Source organism: Xiphophorus couchianus, chromosome 13 (genome assembly GCF_001444195.1).
Source record: "Xiphophorus couchianus chromosome 13, X_couchianus-1.0, whole genome shotgun sequence".
NCBI classification, from domain to species: Eukaryota; Metazoa; Chordata; class Actinopteri; order Cyprinodontiformes; family Poeciliidae; genus Xiphophorus; species Xiphophorus couchianus.
In genome coordinates this window covers 13625422-13644803 of record NC_040240.1, presented here as the reverse complement: position 1 = coordinate 13644803, position 19382 = coordinate 13625422, and the positions used below count along the sequence as shown (strand labels likewise).

Sequence of the window (19382 nt, the reverse complement as noted above, 5' to 3'; positions counted from 1 at the left end):
TTTACTCCAGCATATAAGGGGATGAAAGTACAAAACAAACCAAGCCACATTTTTATTATCAACTGATTTATTACATATCGATATAAATCTAGTAAATGTATAAAGACAGAATACAAAAACTTCATATAAAATACACACAATTAGGCTTCAAAGAGCAATTTATAAAACAATACTGTATATTGAATATGAAACATACAAAAACAAAATCTAAAGCATCATGCATCAAACCCAAGAGATTAAAAAAGGGTTCATTCATTTATAAAATGTTTAACAACTTAATATTAACAAAAAATCCTTAAGCATAAAAAAAGAAAAACTAAAAGGCCTTTGTACAAAGATATTTTGGACTGGCTTGTATATAAGACAACACTTGATGGGGATTTTTATTATAAAAACCAAAGTGAATAAAAAGAAAGAAAATCAATATCTCATTTCTTTTAAACAACTCCATTAAAATGTTCTTATACTCATTATGAATCTTTCATTTTTTTAATAAATCACTGAAAACCCACCCAACATATATTGTTTAAGCAAATATGACAACTTACAGAAACAAAGTTATATTAAAACTGAAATTGACATATAAAGGGAATTTGGCATGTAGAGGTAAATGTGTTCATTTAATTTTAACTATTAAAAACTTTTTTTTTTAAATCATTTGTAATCCAATAGAAGAATGTCAATATTCAAAGAAATATTGTTTCTATAAATGCAAACAGGACCAGTGGCCAGGCAAAAAAACAAACTAAGACTACAGGGAGTTTTCAATTCAAATAAGGAAATTATATTTAAATTATAATTTCAGTTTTGCCTTTGTATGTAAACCAATATCTACCACATTCTTCCATGGTGTAATGAATTTAACTAAAACATTTCAGTGTTTTACAGGTCCCAACATAAAGGTTTCCAATTTTATAAAAAAATAACAATCCCAAATGAAAGGCAAGCAAAATAAAAACTCCCCTGCTTTTAATGACAGCCAATTGTTCCTTCGTGTTTTTAATTTGTCATCTCCAAAAAAATTAAGGCTACATGCTTCAGCCGTTAGGATTTCTACCTTCAGGAGGGGAGAATGTGACTCCCTGCTGTTTTAGTTTGCTTTTGTGCCACATTTTGTCCATTAAACACTTTCCTTGTTAACATGCAGTCTTGGAGAGTTTGGTTAAAATGTCTTGATCCTTCTAGCTTAGAAATATAGTTAAGAAACAAACATCATATAAAGAGTTCAACTTCATTTATCATCTGTTGGCTTCAAATGGTTCAAAAAATAAATTCTGCATTGAGTATTTTCAACAAACACACATTCAGGTCCAAGTTTTCCTCATCTATGTCCAAAACATGGTAAAACAATCCATTTTCATTTTATACCACTGACCTCTGCATTTACAAAGTCGTGCATGCTGTAAAACGATCCATTATTGTGTAACAAAGTTGGTTTGTCGAATTAATCCACAAAGTTCAGGCGGACGGCAGCCGACACGAACCGGGACAAGTTGCTCCACATATTTCCCAGTAATAAAGTTGATAGCACGCTATAATATACATTCGACTAGTGTCAGGGTCACAAATCATACAAAAAAACTCTAAAATAACCACAACTGTTCACATACAGAAACACCAAAAGACAACAAACACTTAGTTCTCTGTATGATTTTTTAAAAACTGAACAGTCAAAGTCAAAAGTAGCCACATATTGTAATTGTAAATGTTCTCAAATTCTAGATATATTTTAATAGTTATTGAGAAAACTGCCTTGACAAAGAGATCCTCTCTATGGTTTTGTTTGTGATACAGATCACATAGTATAACGTATGGAAGAAAACACACCCTCTGACTGGAGCTGAGCATCATGTATGTTGGAGTTTATGTGTAATTTAAGACCCTGACATTACATGATCAATCACAAGGTTTCGCTTGAGTGAATGCTACAAAGCCGAGTAGGTGTTGCCGGTTGAAATGTTGCAAAAATCTGTATCATTAAGGCCTGTCTGAATGATACCACCCTGAACCTTTATCCCTCAAAACTTAGTTACCCTGAACTCTCGATCTCCATTGGGCTGGTCTTCGTCTACCTTTGCGTAAGACATGACATTGGTGCTAACATGGTCACTCAACCTTAGCAGGACCACTGGAACCACTGTTAGACACGTATTGCCTGCTAAATCTGTTAACTTCCTGTTGCAACACTCAAACTTCCTTCCACACTGGGAGAGGCTGCTCCAGGTTGCAATAGGAAACAGTGAATTCAGGGCATGAATTACAAACTCTATCCCAGGGTTCGTGCTCTAAACGAGTAAAAATGTTCAAACTTGGTGGAAGTTTTCACTGCTCAGCCACCTGAGTGTGAAACACAGTAAAATAAGCTCCTTTCTATAATAATAATAATAAAACATGATCAATAATACTTTTATAATAGCTACTCTCTGCATTATATATAAAGTCACACCACGGCCTGTTGTAACTGTAGTGAGTTTTGAATTATTTAACTGCATTTGTAGCAGAGGAGAGATTAACTTAAAATTGGGTTTTTTTCTGAAACAAAATTTTAACACCTCCAACTTGTGAAATAATACAAGATTAATAAAAGTTTCTTTCCCAACAGACAATCCAAAGGACAAAAACGAATTTAAAATTCAACTAAATTGAATCAATTTTCACTATTTCACTAAAAACGTCCATAAAGAAGGTTCAGGGTAATATCACTATATCAGTGATATTAATCACAAGTATCTTGTGACTTTTTGCATCTAATTTCTTCCTCCCCACCCCTTGGTAATATTTCCCCCCATCAAATCCAAAACCAGAAATAAATGTAACACAACAGACAACAAAAGAGGGGAAAAAAAGCCCTGTTCATACTCTGATGCAATGCCAAGTTTTACAGGCAAATAATTAAAAAAAAGCATCTTGTGGTTACGAGGCACAACGAGTTCAGTAACAAGTGTTTTCTTTCATAAACAAAGCATGAGCTGAAGCTTGATTTCCTGATCCTCATTACAAAACACATCTTAGAAAGTGATCAACACTGTTACCAGGGGTCCTTCGCCGTGGCGAGGCGGTTGTGTTTTAGTGCGATGGCAGAGTGGCGGCGTTGGCGGCACTGAGCTGACCCACAGCCAACATCAGGATGTCCTTCTTTTCTTTGTAAAACCGCAGTTCTCTGCCTGCCAGCCTGGCGTCCTCCAGCTCCCGCTCCGTTGAGGCCAGCTCCTGAGCGATGGTTCCCGCCACGCTCTGCTCCCGGTTCACCCAGTCCGCCGCCATCTGGGTGCGCATGTCGTCGTCCAAGGCCCGGTGGGAGTAGTGAGCCAGCACCTCCTGTAAGTTTGGGCATTACAAGGAATTTTGAGGCTTTAGATGATCTGTTTGAACTTTTCTTGGAATGCATAATAATCTATGTTTATTTTGTATTCTTTTATTTGATGAGGGTCCATCTGAAAACACTTTATGAGTTTATGGGGTAGGAGTTCATAAGTTTCTTACTTCTTCCTACTCCTTTTCGAGGATGTTAAGATTATTGCGGTACAAACATATGTGTATTCTGCATTCCTTGATCATGTGTGTGATTTTATACTTCGATCATGTTCCAAATAAATAAATAAAAATAATCCTCTTCAGTGCAAAAGTCGGCTTTGTAACAGAACACCAATCAGTGTAAAGGAGCTCCACCATTTCTGATTAAAGGAGTGCTTAAACATTCAGATAAAATTATGCCAGAATATTGTCGAGGGCTTCAGAATGTGTGGTTAATCTGGGACATTTCTGTATATGTTTGAGTCTGAATGCAAACGTTTGACCCTGAGTGAATTAGAAACTATTCTGTTACTCTTTAAACATTAAAAATGTTCAGTTAATAGTGTTAATGGACATTGCTTTGTAGTGCCCTTTACTTCATGCTCACCCTGCTCATACCGTAAGGTTTCTTGTTGCAAACAAGTAAATTTATGTACTCAAGTTTGCTTTTCAAAACCCTGCATCTGTAAAGTTGTTTATGCTGAACTTTTTCACTCCAAACCATATAAACTTTCAAAAACCTTCGCTGTCGAGTTCATTTTCATGTCTCCAACAACACAGCTGCTGTCAATGCTGGAAGAAGTAAACATGCCTGGAACAGTCCCTTCATTTGGACCATGATTTTATATATAATTTGTCTTGTGTAAAAAAAAAAAAATAACAAGTTATATGACAGCTAAAACCAAGCTGTGTGTAATTGATGCCATGTGTGAGACGGGTACCTGTCGGGAACACTGTCGCTCTCTCATGGCTTTGAGGCTCCCGTTCCAGTGCAGCAGCTGGAACACAGTCATCAGCTCCTGCAAACAACCAGGAGTTAGAGGGAAAAACTTGCTCACCAGGCATGTAATGCACTGCACACTGGATTCAGATTCCTGTTTTCAACAAGATAGCCATTTACCAGCTTCAAACTTACTTCTTCTACTAAACTAAACTGCGTAAAGTGAGTGTGATTGTAGAGCTTCTGCTTACTTTATGGGAAAGTATCCAGACTTTTCCCAGACTCAACATAACGGTCCTTTATGTTCATTTTCAAACAGTAAATACTAAAGTTCATTGAACACAAAAGACAAAAAGGAAGGAACGAAGACTGGACACGAGTAAGGAAGCAACAAATAAACGACGGACTGGAGGAACGGAGAAACAAAAGGACACGAGAGGTGACACTAATAATTACTTTAGGAAAGAAGCAAGGAAATGACAAAGGGTGGGAGGGAAGAAGGGGAAAAAAAGGAGGGACTCAAGTTTGACATAAAAATAAGCCCACATGGAAGAAAGAAAGGAATGGATGGAAAGAATGACAAGGAGGAAAAAAAAGAAAGACACAAAGAAAGGAGAGACCAGTAATGGAAGCACTGTTTTCAGGAAGAGCATAAGGAATCAGATGGACAGAAATAAACAAATAAATGAAGACAAAAAATAAAGAAACAAACAAATAAAGAAGATGGAGCAGAAAAGAAAAATACCATTATATACCATTATGGATGGAATATGGAATAAAATTTGGAAAAAAAAAATTTCCATCCTCAAAATAGGTTTTTGGATAATTATCCAGACTTGAAAAAACTGAGATCCCATTATGTCCTTTCCTTAAAAGGAATCCTGAATTATTTTGACATCTAACATTACCATGTTTTCACCATCCATGTTTAGCTAATGTGTTTCTCCTACCTGGAACTCCAGCATGGATTTTCCTTTGTTGGACTCCAGCATGAAGCGGAACGCCCCAATCCCGGTGTTGGGATTATCGGCCTCTTCTCGGTTCCCCTGTGAACACACAGCAATGGCGCAGAACTAGTCTATGATGATCCAAACAAAACACAATAAAAACACAAAACATTCAAGAGGGAATCTTTCTTTTAAATTCTCCTAGGGCAATTTCTCTAAGTCACTATTCAAAATGGGAAAGACATGAGATCATGTCATTTATGTAAGACAGATGTGAGTTGATCTTCATTTAGGAAATGGCTACAAGAAAAATTAGAAACTATAAAACAGCAGAACAGCAGGCCTTAAAGAATATCCAAATTTGAAATTCAGAAATGATTTTTTTGAAAATCATTGTTGGAATCAGCAGATTTCTTTTATGTTGTACACAATTTTTGGAAAGGACTATATAACATAACGCTTCTGTCATACTGCCATTTGAGATTTTAATCAGAAACATAAAGAGCATTATAAAAAATATAGATTATTATTATTATTATTATTATAATAAATGGTTGGTTTCTACCTCTCTTAAAAGAGATTGTTGTTCCTGGAAAGTGGCAAATATGGAGTATCAACACGGAACAAAAGGGTTTAGCATCTGATCAATAATTTTATATTGGCTGCCTGGTTTTACATTAAAATATCTCCCAATTTGGAAGGCGTTAAAAATTAGATTTAAAAAAAAGATAATACAATCCCTGAAATCGAACTGTTTTCTTTTATGTCAGAATTTAATTTGTTGTAAATCTAGGTTTTGGAAACTTTAGTTTAATTTAGTTGGGGCATTTTTTGCGGTTCTTGGTCCATATAATCTGCTGTCAAATGTAAGTCTAAGAAATGTTACTTCTCTACTTATGTGTGATATTCGGAGTATCTCTCTGTTGTGGAGGTGATGTAAATGTTTTCTTTCACTGCTTATTTATCAGTTTTATCATAATTGTGTCCCTGTCCCAATTAGCTAGGGAGGCCTATCAAAGATGCATTTTCCAGAAAAATGTATAAATTTGAAACTGTCGTTGTCTTTATCCGTATTGTTGGTTTGTTTTTTATTTTCATGTCCCGTCCTGTTCAACAAAACACGATATGGGTAACCTGCTGCAGATTGTGGAACTGTTTCGTTTGCAAAAAGAGATCATTTTGCACAAGAGGACAACTTGGAAAATATCTTTCATGTGTTTGAGGACGGGACAGTTTGTGCAACATCTTTTATTTATTTGCAACATCATGGCAGGAAATTAACTCCATATTTCACCATTTTTAAGGAATCCAGGCTGCGCTCAATCAGCTCTAATTCTGAATTCTTTGAAACAGTGTTTTTCAATCCTGGTCCTCAAAGCACACTGCCTTGAAAGTTTTAGGCATCCCCCCTGCTTCAGCACACATGATTTCAATTGATGGCTGATTAACAGGGTTTTGCTGAATCGCAATGAATTGGGGTGTGTGGAAGCAGGGAAGCATCTAAAACATGCAGGCCAATGTGTCTTGAGCACCACGGCTGGGAACCACTGCTTTATAAAACAAAGTTACAAAGTTGTTATTCTATTTGTGAACGCACCAGGGGAATATTTTCCATGTTTTTTCCCCACTGAGGAAACCTTAAATTGAGACAGGCATGGTGGCTGCAGTAGATCAGTCAAACCTGGAGTGAATTATTCCACACAGGTTTCAGATTATTTCCTCCTTCTGCATCTCTCGGTGCAGAAAGAGAGGCTCTCCCAGGGCGGCACTCATTCACAAACCACCGCAGCCGAACTGTCGGCGCTAGCAGCAGATCTCTCCGTTCTGAACTTACGTTGAAGGAGGCCAGCGCTTCGTTCACACTCTTCTCAATAAAGTCATCTGTAATCCGACGGGAGGGGTGTTCGTTAAAGACCGAGTTCATGAGGGCGATCTTGGCGGCGCTGCGCCTCGCCTCCGCCTTGGTTGGACAGAACTGTCAAACGGTGAAAGAAAACACGCGGAGTCAGGGTAATAATGAGAGCCAGAGAGACCGAGGCAGAGCAAAGCAGTACAGAGGAGGTTATCCAAAATGCAGCTCATTCCCAGATGTCCCTAAGCAAAAATATATATATATATCTTTAAATCTTTTACTATCCAGGGAAACAAAGCGATGATGTTGCACCTGGAAGCTCCCGAAGCAGCTGCCGCCTGGAAGGCTGACGTAGCAGACGTACGGCGGGCTGTTTGACGGGACCATTTCATAAACGACCAGAGCGCCGTTCCTCAAGTCGGCCCCTCTGGTCAGCTTCATTTGCCAGAACTCCTGCAGCGCTTCCACCACGTTCACTGAAGGGACAGGGAGGACAGAAGAGCTTCATTAAAGCCACTCTGTCCTTACTTCAACTAAGATGCACACACAAAACAGATGGAGGTGACCTCATGAAGGAAACTTCACATCCTCTCCGCTGAAGGGAAAAATTGGTTCGGCTCAGATTCTGACTTTTCATGAACTCGTATGAAATGTCTGTCTTAAGTTAGGAAAGAACAACCACAGAGGAGTGCAGTAAAATCTGAATTAGAGACAGTTACATGGCGCCTTGTAAAAGTATTTCTTTTCTCATTTTCTCATGTCACGACCACAAACGTCAAGAGTATTTTTATCGAGATTTTAAGGTGATACAGCAACACAAAGTAGAGCAGAAGTGTGAAAATGAAGGTCAGCAATGGTAGGGTAGGAGGACCATCATGCTGTGGGACGTTTTTGTTTAGCAGCAACAGAGACGCAAACCAGAGTTGATGTGATGACGGAAGGAGCTAAAACTACAAAAACAATCCTGAATGAAAACTTGAGTCAAAATGGTTTCAATCAAAGCTTTTTCAATAAAGAAAGTATGCAGGTACAACATGGCAAAATGTTAAAAAAAGAAAGGAAGAAATCAGGAATGTGAATACTTTTTTAAGGATTTGTAGTTATAAAGGTTTATGTCTGCAGAGAGATATGAGAGCTGGATAATTAGACTCCCAGCTCAGACTGCTCCTGTAACATCAGTGTGTTTTAGTTCTGCAGCTCAACAGAAATCTCAGCTTTCCCAGTCAGCAAACTACAAAACAAAGCCACCGCTCCAGAAATGTAAATTCCCAAGCTGCAATCCAAATAATATTTTTTATACTCCCACTGAAGCAGGCTGTAAAACACCCAGCGTACGCTCTCATCTTGTTGTTAGACGGCCGTAAAATAAAGTTTATGTGCGTTTTGAGATGTTTATAGACTCTCATCCATCCAACAACGCCTTCAGGGAGGAGTCTCCGAATCCCAATGCGGCGTGTCCAAAACATGACGCCGGGTTTCAAAGGAGGAAACTTCAGGAAAGAGATGGATTCCTGCGACAGATGGTGTGACCCCCTCCCCACAGACGAGGATCTGAACGTCATGGACCGAGTCTGGGATTACTGAGCACGAAGGAAGGAATGACAGAAAACTTAGAAAGATACTTAAGGAGACTGTGCAAATACTTATTTATGAGTGGATGGGTGTTTAAATCTCTTCTTAAGGAACTTAAACACTTCCAGATCTGGCTGCAGGTGCTTCATCTCAATTTATGACCTATTACTCTTTTGGACTTTTATGCAGTTTATTAGCTTGATACATTATCGTTCCTGTTTTTTATGATGGATGGATGGATGGATGGATGGATGGATGGATGGATGGATGGATGGATGGACGGACGGACGGACGGAACGTTAAAAGAAGGAAATAAAGTAAACAAAAATATGGAAATACAAACCTGATTTTTTTTCACTGCACTTATCCAGGACTGAACAAATCAAATTACTTTCTGACTTTTCCAGGCTACATTGCAAACCCCAATTGGCTGTTCTGTACGTCAAACGGGTTCCTAATTATTCAGTTAACATGATGTGACCACAAGCTAGTCGGTGATTTGTATCTTATTAATGTTTCCAGCAGGTGAAGGTCGAACAAAGTGGAGCAGATGGTGGTGAGATGAAGTCCTCTTGTCTGACCTTTTCCTTCGGAATAAAAGCGGAAACAAACAGGAAATGAAGCGGGAGAGAGCCGCAGAGCAACAGCTACTCTGGAATAACAGAAATACCATAAGACTAAATGTCATTAGCATTTTTGTGTTTAAATCAAGCGCTAAAAGATTTTGTACTTAAGGAAGTGTCTTGTCTTATAGACAATCCTGTCACAGCAGTCTCATTCTTATGTTGAAGTTGTTAAGAAGCCTAAGTGGAATAAAAGGAGGGGGACGAGGATGTCAGTGGCGGCACACAGGGGCAATCTTTTGGGATTAAATCCTATTAGTGCAGAGTAGAAAGACTTAGAGTGGCTGCAAATGCCAACACTGATTCAGATTTAAGTCAAGTTTAAGCTTAAAAGAGATCTTAATCAATGGTATTCATGATTTCTGAAGGTTCTTAATTTCTGAAGGTTCTGTGCCTTGACGTGCAAAAGAGTCCTTGAACATTTTCAAAGCAGATATCCAAGGAGACCCATCAACCTTACTTTTTTGTGCGGAGTGGGCTGAAACAACAGTTGGACACTAATTATTTACGGTGCATTAAATTAGCAGTATCTGCTGTGGAAATAATTTCTTTAAGCAACAAACATTTTTCTGTGCTCGATTGTTGTTTTTCTAGATTTTTCCCAGGCAGCAGCTGTTGGTGCTGAAATCCTACTTTCTGTCTGCAAACTGTTTGGGTTCAGGAGCCTTTATGTCCGAGTGATTCGTCACAGGCCAAACGTACACGACTTAAACAAGAAAGCACGTCTGGTTCTCCTAACGACCACCAGAAAACCTCCAAAACTACTAATCTACACCATTTCAAAAGAGCACCAAAGAATTTGTCTCCTTGGAAACAAAACATCCATCCCTCCTAACTTCATGTCAAGTTGTTGCCTAATACTCCTCCATACTCAGCCAGCCAAAAGGGAATAAGTTGGAGCTCTGGTTTTGGACATGTTTGCCGAACATCATCTGCATCTCATCCACATTACAATCGATCTGCTTGTGGTCTGATTTTTATTTTCCACTTCTCAGCCCAAATTGGCCCAAATCTGCACCAACCACAATCCACGAAAACCACAACGGGGTCTGAGCTGGCCCCAGCTATGGTGGGCTGCTGCCAGCATGAGGCAAACTTGTGGAAATTGTTGATTTTTCTACCTGGGGAATGTTATAACAAATGGATTACCGTTTACTGCAGGTCAGCTCTGGGAGTTAACTAGAGGGAGATGATCATAAAACATGTTGGGTTTATAACAGGAATGTCTGGTTTTTGTTTGTGGTATTCTCGTTCTCCAAACTCTCCAGATTTAAAACTAACAGTCATTAACACGGATGTGCACAGGCTTTTTCTCCTGCACAACATTACCTCTGCCGTAGCCCTGCGTGTGTTTGGCGAAGCTGCGGACCACCGCCTCCACCGCCTCCTTCAGCACCGCCGGGTTCCCCGGGTTGCAGTGGCCGCCGGCCCCCGGCCCCAGCCCCGCTGCCACTCCTCCGTACAGGCTGTGGAGCTGCAGGGGCGGCGGAGGAGGAGGAGGCCCGGACGAAGCGGACAGCGAGGCTGGGGAGGGAAGTAGCGGCGCGACAGGGACCGTGACTCCGGGTCGGAGAGAGGAGGAGCGGAGGGTCCCCGTCGGTCCCGATCCGAAGCCAATCCCCGGCTGCAGCCTCTGAGGGCGGATACTGTCCGGGATAATGTTGGATTCCATTGTCCCCACGTAACGTCTACTAAAGTCCGGTACAGGAGGAAGACGGTGCCGATGAAACCCACAGCTGGCACTGAAAATGCGGGATCTGAAGCGTTCAGGGACAAAGTTCGGCGGGGTTTCTCCAGTCAGCCCTGAAATTAGAAGTTAAAGGTCGCTGGATCGACCTAGAGCGCCGCTCTGCATCCTCACTCTCTGGATTAGGCTGCTGGAGTGTCACTCAAAAATGCGTTCACGGACCCCTCCGACTTTTTGCATTCCTCATTTAGTTGACTGTGATTTTGTTCTGTTTTGTTCCATGTAAGAAACCAGACTTTTTTTTCTTCATTCCCCAAAAGTTTTTTTTTTAAGAACGAGTATCAAACTGAAAGTTCACTGCAAAAACATAAAATCTTACTGAGTATTTTTGGTCTAGTTTCTAATGCAGATATCTTAGTATGTTTGAAATAAGACAAAACCAATTTACAAGTAATTTTTCAGCACAACAAAGGAGGTTGTTTTGTGTCAATAATTCCTTAATATCAATGAAAAATTCTAGTCAAAAGCAGGGGTGTCAAGCTCATTTTCATTTAGGGTCAAATTAAGATAATCAATGTTCTTAAAGGGGTGATTGTGCCAGAATATATTGATAAAACCTGGTAACAAAACTGTTAATATATAAATAAATTCTTAAAATTTAATTATATTGTAAATCTTTTCAGTCCCTCCAGGATTTCGCGATTGTTTTTGTGGTTTTTTGCAATACAAATCAAATGTTTGTGGCACTAATTTAGGAATATTTGTGCTTATGTATGACTTTTTATTACTCACAGTATAATATATATATATATATATATATATATATATATATATGCACACACTTTGCACATACACTGCATTTTCTTGATGAGCTTCAAGAGGTCGTCACCTGAAATGGTTTTCACTTCATAGGTCAACCTGCCCTGTCAGGTTAATAAGTGGGATTTCTTGCCTTATAAATAGTCACGAAAATAAAGAAAACCCATTGAATTAGAAAGGTGTGTCCAAACTTTTGGTCTGTACTGTATATATATATAGAACTTCTCATCAACAAAGGCTAAAAGCAGCTGTTTAGTAGAAGTAAGAAATTCCGCCACCTGCAGGTGGGAGCAAGCAGTCACTTAGATCCAATGTTTTTCAACATTTTTTTACCAAAAATCTGCATCAAATTCACAATTATGTATTAGCGTGAAAAACTGCAGGGATTTGTTGATTTTGTGTTAATTTCCACGATAATTTGAAAGAAACAGGAGGGGCTGACTGGTGTAATTTGGCAGAAAATGGAAAAGAACTGCTTGGATCTTAACTGTGTGTTCCTTTAGAGTCTAGAGGGCCACAAAAAAAAAAAGCTATGGCAGGCCGGATTTGGCCCACAGGCCTTGAGTTTGACACGTGGTCATAAGTGAAATAATCTGCCATTAGAACAAGACATTTGGGAAATACGACGTATGTCACAACCTCTTATTTCTTGATGAAAAGTTTCTTACAAGTTAGTTTTATTTTATTTTCACTGCACTAAGAATTTGCACTAGAAACAAGACCAAAAATACTTAATATTTACTTAAAATGTTGTGTTTTGGCAGTGTGAACTCTACTTCTAATTAATACAATTCAGTTTTGTTTATTCCACAACAAATGTCATCTAGAGACAAACAATTCCAGTTCATGTGCAGCTGTGCATTTCCATGACAGGTCTAGTTTTTTTTTAATGTTTTGCCATACTTCTTTCAGCTCATAAAAATGATCTAATATCAAATCAAGATAATCTAGAAAAGTCATTATTTGAAACCTGTATTTACTCAGATTATCTTTGTCTATCCCGGCACTCGACAAACAAACTTTGATCCAGTTCAATCCAGGTCTTATACTCCAATCATATAGTCACATTGAAATCCTAATTTCAAAATAGTGGAATAGGGGTAGGTTGATCATCATGATGCCAATTCATAAACAATTATGTCCTCCTGAATTCGGAATTACAACTTTAGAAATATGTTTCTCTCCAACCTTGACTTTAAAAATCCAATATGGTTGTTGTAAATGTATAAGTACGCTGTTTTATTTACAACCGGAAGTCAGAGCAGACTATCATTCCCTTATTCTCCACATACATTACGCAAGAAAGCAACGAAAGAGTTTAATGTCAGGCTTGAGGAGAAACCTCCACTTTTGTGAATGTCATTCTGATCCGACCGTATTTGCTAATTTCAATGTTTTCTGCGGGCCCTGAACGCAGCACCGGAGAGTCGGAGAAAAATCTCAGGCCAAGAAATCTGAGCCTCCCCTTGTTCTCCTCTGGCAGCAACTGTGAACAACCTACAGTGTGGCTTCGCGGCTCCGCAGCCATGTGATTAAACTTGGAAACAAAGCAACATAGTTTTACTTGATAAAGGTCAGAAATACTACAGATTTCTTCTTCAAACCGATAAAATCTGTTTAAAGTAACTGGAAGTGACTCAGCTGGTGGACCACCTACTTGAAGAGGAAACGGGACCTCCACTTGTGCTTCCTATAAAAAAAAATATATAAAAAAAGATTACGACGTTCTGCATCTTGGGTAATTATTCACCCTCTCAGCGGTTTGGGGAGAGGCCCAGAAGAGGAACAAGAGAAGCAACTGATTAAATCTTCTCTAAGATGCTCCCACATTAAAGTAAAGATTTCAACTCATCTCTTAACACAAAATATCTTAGGTTTAAAATAAAGAAGCTACATCTCTGTTGTAACGCATCCAATTTTCTTCAGAGAGTTGCAGTAGATGCTGTAGTGGTCTGTGTAACAGCAGATCTGGAAAGGCCTCTGACTGAAGTCACTCATGAAGAGGATATTCAGGGTTGTCCATAATTTCACGCATTCGTGTGTTTAATTGAGATTCGCAGAAAGTTGTGATGATTGCGATTGTGAAAAGAAAAGAGTAGTTTTCAAAAATATCCTACAAATAAAAAAAATCTTAAACATGTGGAGTGCAACCACTTTAAATTCAGGCAAAAGGAATGGCTCTCAGAAGTCAGCATATTAATAAAGTCCACCTGTGTGTCACTGAATCTCAGTAAAAACACAGGACACACCTTTTAGATTTTTATCTGAAAAGTTTGGTGGGTTTTTTGTTTGTTGTGTTTTACAAAATGTGAAATTAGTTAAGAGTTGTGAATACTTTTGAAATATTAACGTAGATTTACTTCAGAAGAGAAACAAAGTGTTGGCCAATCTTGCAACCCTATCAGGAATAAATCATCTTCCTGTCAACTATTGACACGAAACAATCTGCAGAAAACAGGACAAAGTTTTCATCACAAATGGATGCTAGTCCTGTTTCTACAGAATATATCAGGACTTATCTCAGTGTGATAAACCTTTATGCTTTTTCTGTCACATGTTTGCTAGTGAGTCTCTCCAGGTCAAAGATAAGTCCACAGAGCTTTAACACAGGACAAACTCAAGGCCTGATTTTAACATCTTGTCATTATGACACCAATATCTCAGTTGATATAAATGCATCTTGCAGTGCTTTTTTTTTTTTTTTTCTGGTCTGACCTCCTCTTTTCTGTTCACGCTTTAATCAGGTCAAGGCCGCCTCACATGCCTTGCATTACAACTGAGGAGATCCTTCTGTCTCCAAAGCTCTTTAGGAGCTAATGTTTTCAAGAGACAAAAAACAGCCGAAGCCTTTCCCACTTCCAACAGCATAGCCCCCCCCCCCCAAGCCCCAACCCAGACCCCATGAATAATATCAGGCTGAAAACATGCTCCTCGTTCCCACATCTGGTTTCAATCAAAGCAGAAATCAAATTCTTGAAACTTCACCACATGTTCCCCCCCAACCAACAGAAGAATAGGAGCTCAAGATGGTTGGGGTACTTCAGCAGCTTGTGCTGTGTGGGCCTTTCTCACATAATTTGATCTGAACGCGAGTTGGTTTTCTTTTAACCTGTAGCGCGAGTGGAGAACAGCCGGCAGCAACTGTAAGAAAGTAAAGATCGGTTCGTTGTGATTCAGATGTAGGAGTTTACGTCCGAATCTGTGAGATTATTTTAACTGTAAACAATTTGGGGAAACCAAGAGGAGGCTATTGGATTTGTAAACGTCTGGTAGGTTAATTCGTAGCATTTGAGTTCAGTGGAAGCATTTATGGCAACGCTTTCCTGTGAGATCATCATGGGAAAATAATCAAAAGGAATGAGCCAAGACTATGAAGATGAGGATTGTGGATTTCCAAAAGTCTGGTTCATCGCTGCGTTCAATTTCCAGATGTCTGAAGGTGTCATGATGATTTGTTTAAGTAACTCTAAACAAGTGTACACAGCATGGGAATGTCCAGCCACTATAACATTCAGAATGGAGGCGGCTCCTGTGTCCCAGAGATGAACATTTTTTGATGTGAACTTTGAGGATCAACACCCGAATAAATAAGCATCTTGTAAAGATGCTGCCTTAAAGCTGTGTGACAGATGAGCTGTTCATATAATTTACTGGTGACCCATATCTCAATTTCCTTACTAAAGCTATGAGTCAATAATAAAAAATTTTAAAAATCATCTTCTTTGTGCCAAAAAAAAAAGTTTGCAAACCTATGCAGTGGTTAAAGTGGAATATGATCTGCAGCTATTTACAACTGAATTAGGCTGCTATGACCATAAGTCACCACAAGGGGGCTCACCATCCCCATCACTAACGCTCCAAATGCCTAAAGAGTTATTTCTCTTTGGAAAAAGGTAAACATGAGATTTTATCAACATCAGCAATGCGGTAATGCGTGAGTTGTTGCATCCAATGATTCTGGGGGCTCTGACGAGGCTTTTATATATATATATAAAAAATAAATAAAAATTCCAACTGCTAGGCACGGTGGTGGAGGGCGGATAATTTGGGCTCACTTAGAAGCCAATGCAGAATTGGACATTAATGAGTTGACACTGATACCAGAACATACCAGTGCCATGTTATATATGGACAGCTCATCTATCACACACAGCTTTAAGGCAGAACTGATCAATCGATCAATTTTATTCCTTATAAAAGTGACTATTAACTTTTAAATCCCCAGCTGCACTTGGTTTGTTACTCTTTGATTCAGAAGTTTTGGCCCTAATTTTATTCTAAAAGTCACACAGTTTAGTATGTGACTGTGCAGCTTTTATTCAGTTAATGTGAACACACAAAGAACAGATACGCCCAGATCTTGGTCGACATGGAGATGATGTGGGGAAACGTAAAATGGGTCATTCATGCAAGAAAAACCTCCAAACATCTCCCAGCAGAAAGTGCGGAGTGATCTTTCTCTAGATCGATATTAAAGACTGGTAGATAAAATATGTGTCTCACTAATGTGGCTGGGATGTGAGTTGGCCAAAATCTGGAAACCCCATTTTTGTTGATATCTTTTGTTAAATAAGTAAAATAAAATAAAATAAAGTTATTGTTTTTCTAACTGCAGCTAAGTCCCTTTCTATTCCAGAGAGGAAAGGAAAGAGGTCAGACATCATTCCATAAACATTTTTGAATAAAAACTGAATAGGTGTCCTAATTTGTTCGATATGTCTATGTGTCGTGTTATGAAAAGCACCGCAAAAAATAATCTTCAAAATGTTAAATGTACCAAAATGACTCATTTGTTCAGGTTTGGATTAGCTTTTACTTCATTTTCTTCACAATCAATTCATTTTAGCACATTAATATAAAACATATCTATAAAAGAGCTTTTATTTGAATTCAAAATTATTTATTTTCTTTCTTTATTTTTTTTTTTTTTAACCTAGCCCAGGGAGCTTTACAGCCCGACAAAATCAACACAGCGTCAGAGAAGCACAAAATAAAAACCGAGATATTCCGCCACTTATCAGAGATGTCTCCAAAGTGTCCGTACGCTGACGTTCTCCCTGATGGTTCTGGGTTGAATTTAATCTCAATATAAGATAAGACTCATGCAGAATGTTGGTCAGTCAGCACAGGGACTGCTGGACTACTGTTCCAGTTTGGCCCGGCTGGCACACTTTGCGGGAAGAGTCAGAACTGTGAGTACCCAGTTTTCTCTTTATCTGTTTATGTCATCCAATCACAGCTTCACAGGACGAGGGAGCCGCATCGGCACGCCGCGATATAAGAGGTGTGAGAGTCCAGCACAGAGGCACCATCTGGTCCAAACACCAACATCCAAAGGACAGGTGAGTCTCACTTCTCCTCCTTTAACTGTTTTGCTACTATGATACAAGTTTTTCAATTTTTTTTACGTTTTTTTTTTTGTTGCAGCAATGAAGATTTAAACTCCCCATTCAGTCTCGTCAAATATTTCTCTCAGAGCTGACAGGAGTTTTTGTAAAGAAGGATATATTTTTCTCTTAAAGGAGCTGTGAAAGGGAGAAAAAAAAAATTTCTCTGCAGGTTTGAAGCCAAAATCCATTTTGCATTTTTTTTTTTTTTGTTAATAAAAATGTTAGGATCACACCACCAAAGCCCAAACAAAACATGGAAACCACAAACCTCCGCAAAACTTTTGTTTACAAGTTTGAGTAAGATGCGTCTCAAAATATTTATCTTAGCGCAGTGAGGCAAGAAACCTGACGGACATTTCCTGGGAAGTTTTGTCAGTGACTCGTCTGATTAAGCTACAAGAATCTTTTCTTAACACAGGCTTGTCTAAAGGTAAACAGTTACATACTGTTGCTTTTAAAATTTTAACTTACTAGAGGTTTACAGAGAACTTACACAGTATTACAAATACAGCAGAAGATGGTTTCCTTACGCTTTATGCAGACACCTAAGACTTTACAGTTTGATATCAAATCTGACCAAAATTTTCCCTTTCAGGTTAGCTAAGATGACTAAAATGATTTAAATGCCAGAGTAATTTAATATTAAAAGTTCACAAACAAGTCCTTAGCATTTGGTAAAGATGGCTTTTAACCCGCACGATTTTTAACCTGAACATAAACTCCTTTTCAGGTCTGCCGCCAAATGTTCTATGAACCCATTTGGTTTTCCAGAATAACTTGAGGCATCATAAAGAGCTCGTATAAACCTATATAAATTTGAAGAATCTAATTAAAAAACTTCTAATTATTCTGAAATTAAGCAAAAATAATTCTAGTCATGACTGACTTAAAACAGGAACATTTTAATCTGATTTAATGTTTTTGTGGTTTCACCCATAGGTGTGTGTAGATATTTGTTGCTAAAACTTAAAACATACTATTCTAAATCATGTTTTTATTATTATTATTATTATAGGTCTAATCAAGTCAGCAGCCATGAAACGGTTTCAGATTGCAGTCCTTCTTGCTCTTACTCTGACACACGGTAAATATCAGTTTTTCATATTCAGAAATACCTCGCCCTCCACATTTATTAGCACTTCTGTTAAATTTGTGGTTAAATCAAAGTCAAGGAATAATGAACTGAAGTTGTTCTGGTAACATTATTCTTTTAAAATACAATTCAGCAAGGTTTTCTAGAGTAAGCTATTTTGTGTAGGTTCATTAGTGACAGACAATTTAGCTACTTTTCAAAAACTGAAACAAAATTTGTTTTTGTTTTTAACAAAAATGTGTTTTTGGGGGAGTGCGGGTAACTGGAGGATGATGCAAAAATAAAGAGGGGACATTGATAAAAAAAAATATAAAATAAAAGTCTTACTTACTGGCTCCCTTCTGCAGGAAGCTTTGCTGAAAACAGAGTCAATCGGATGAGCCAGTACATCGAGAACATAAAGACTAAAATCAGTCACGACTTTCATGAGTTTGTGAACAAGCCAGTGGTGAAGGAACACGCCGAGTGAGTAAAAACAATCCGACACATCACCTCATAACTTATACCAAATACTGAACATGTTAGATTTGTATTTAATCTGTTGGACATTGTTATTCCTTCCTGAACCAAAATGTAAGACAGGGGCAGATCTTCTTTGCAACATAAGCAGGAAATATTAGTGCCAGTAGTGCAAAGTAATCACTAATTTACCTTAGATACATTTCTCCATTTGTTGTGTGTCGTTGCGACAATTAAGCTCCAGCAAAACCGCAAACCTGATGTTCCGTTCGTTTCTCAGGTCATTCGTGGAGGACAGACAAACGGAGCTTGAGCCCCTGGCCGTGAAGATCCAGGGTCAGCTGCAGGACATGGAGGAACATTTCAAACCCCTGACTGAAAACGTGAAGGAGAACGTGAACCCGTTCATCGCCAGTCTGCAGCAAAAGATGGAGTCCATCCTGCAGATGCTGGAGGAGCACGCCAACGCCAGCAGCCAATGAACCGACCGGTCATAAACTGCAACGCCACCTTTCTAGTCGGAGGTGTTGAATTGTATCAGACGCACATTAGCTTCTCAAACATATTTAAAACTATTAAAAAATATCTAAAACATTACTTCCATATTGCTATTTTGTGGATTCTATTAACCATTTCTCTGATCCGCTTCGCAAAATGAGGAAGACAAGAGAACATAGCAGATGGATTACTTTAGAACTTTTATTCA

General features: G+C 38.6%; 2 protein-coding genes across 2 annotated transcripts; one reads left to right on the top strand and one right to left on the bottom strand.

The window, feature by feature from the left end:
- Positions 1-1079: 1079 nt before the first annotated feature.
- On the bottom strand, positions 1080-11175 carry lix1l (limb and CNS expressed 1 like). The gene is made up of 6 exons (XM_028036288.1): positions 10558-11175; positions 7346-7509; positions 7016-7156; positions 5185-5280; positions 4236-4313; positions 1080-3318 (listed from the first exon to the last, which is right to left on the bottom strand). Exons 1-6 carry the CDS (start codon positions 10898-10900, stop codon positions 3067-3069), a joined length of 1074 nt encoding a protein of 357 aa, XP_027892089.1. The 5' UTR covers positions 10901-11175; the 3' UTR covers positions 1080-3066.
- Positions 11176-16896: 5721 nt separating this feature from the next.
- LOC114155634 (type-4 ice-structuring protein-like) lies at positions 16897-19273 on the top strand. The gene is made up of 4 exons (XM_028035616.1): positions 16897-17076; positions 18140-18208; positions 18565-18682; positions 18957-19273. The coding sequence occupies exons 2-4, from the start codon at positions 18160-18162 to the stop codon at positions 19156-19158; spliced, it is 369 nt and encodes a 122-aa protein (XP_027891417.1). The 5' UTR covers positions 16897-17076; positions 18140-18159; the 3' UTR covers positions 19159-19273.
- The last annotated feature ends 109 nt before the right edge of the window (positions 19274-19382 follow it).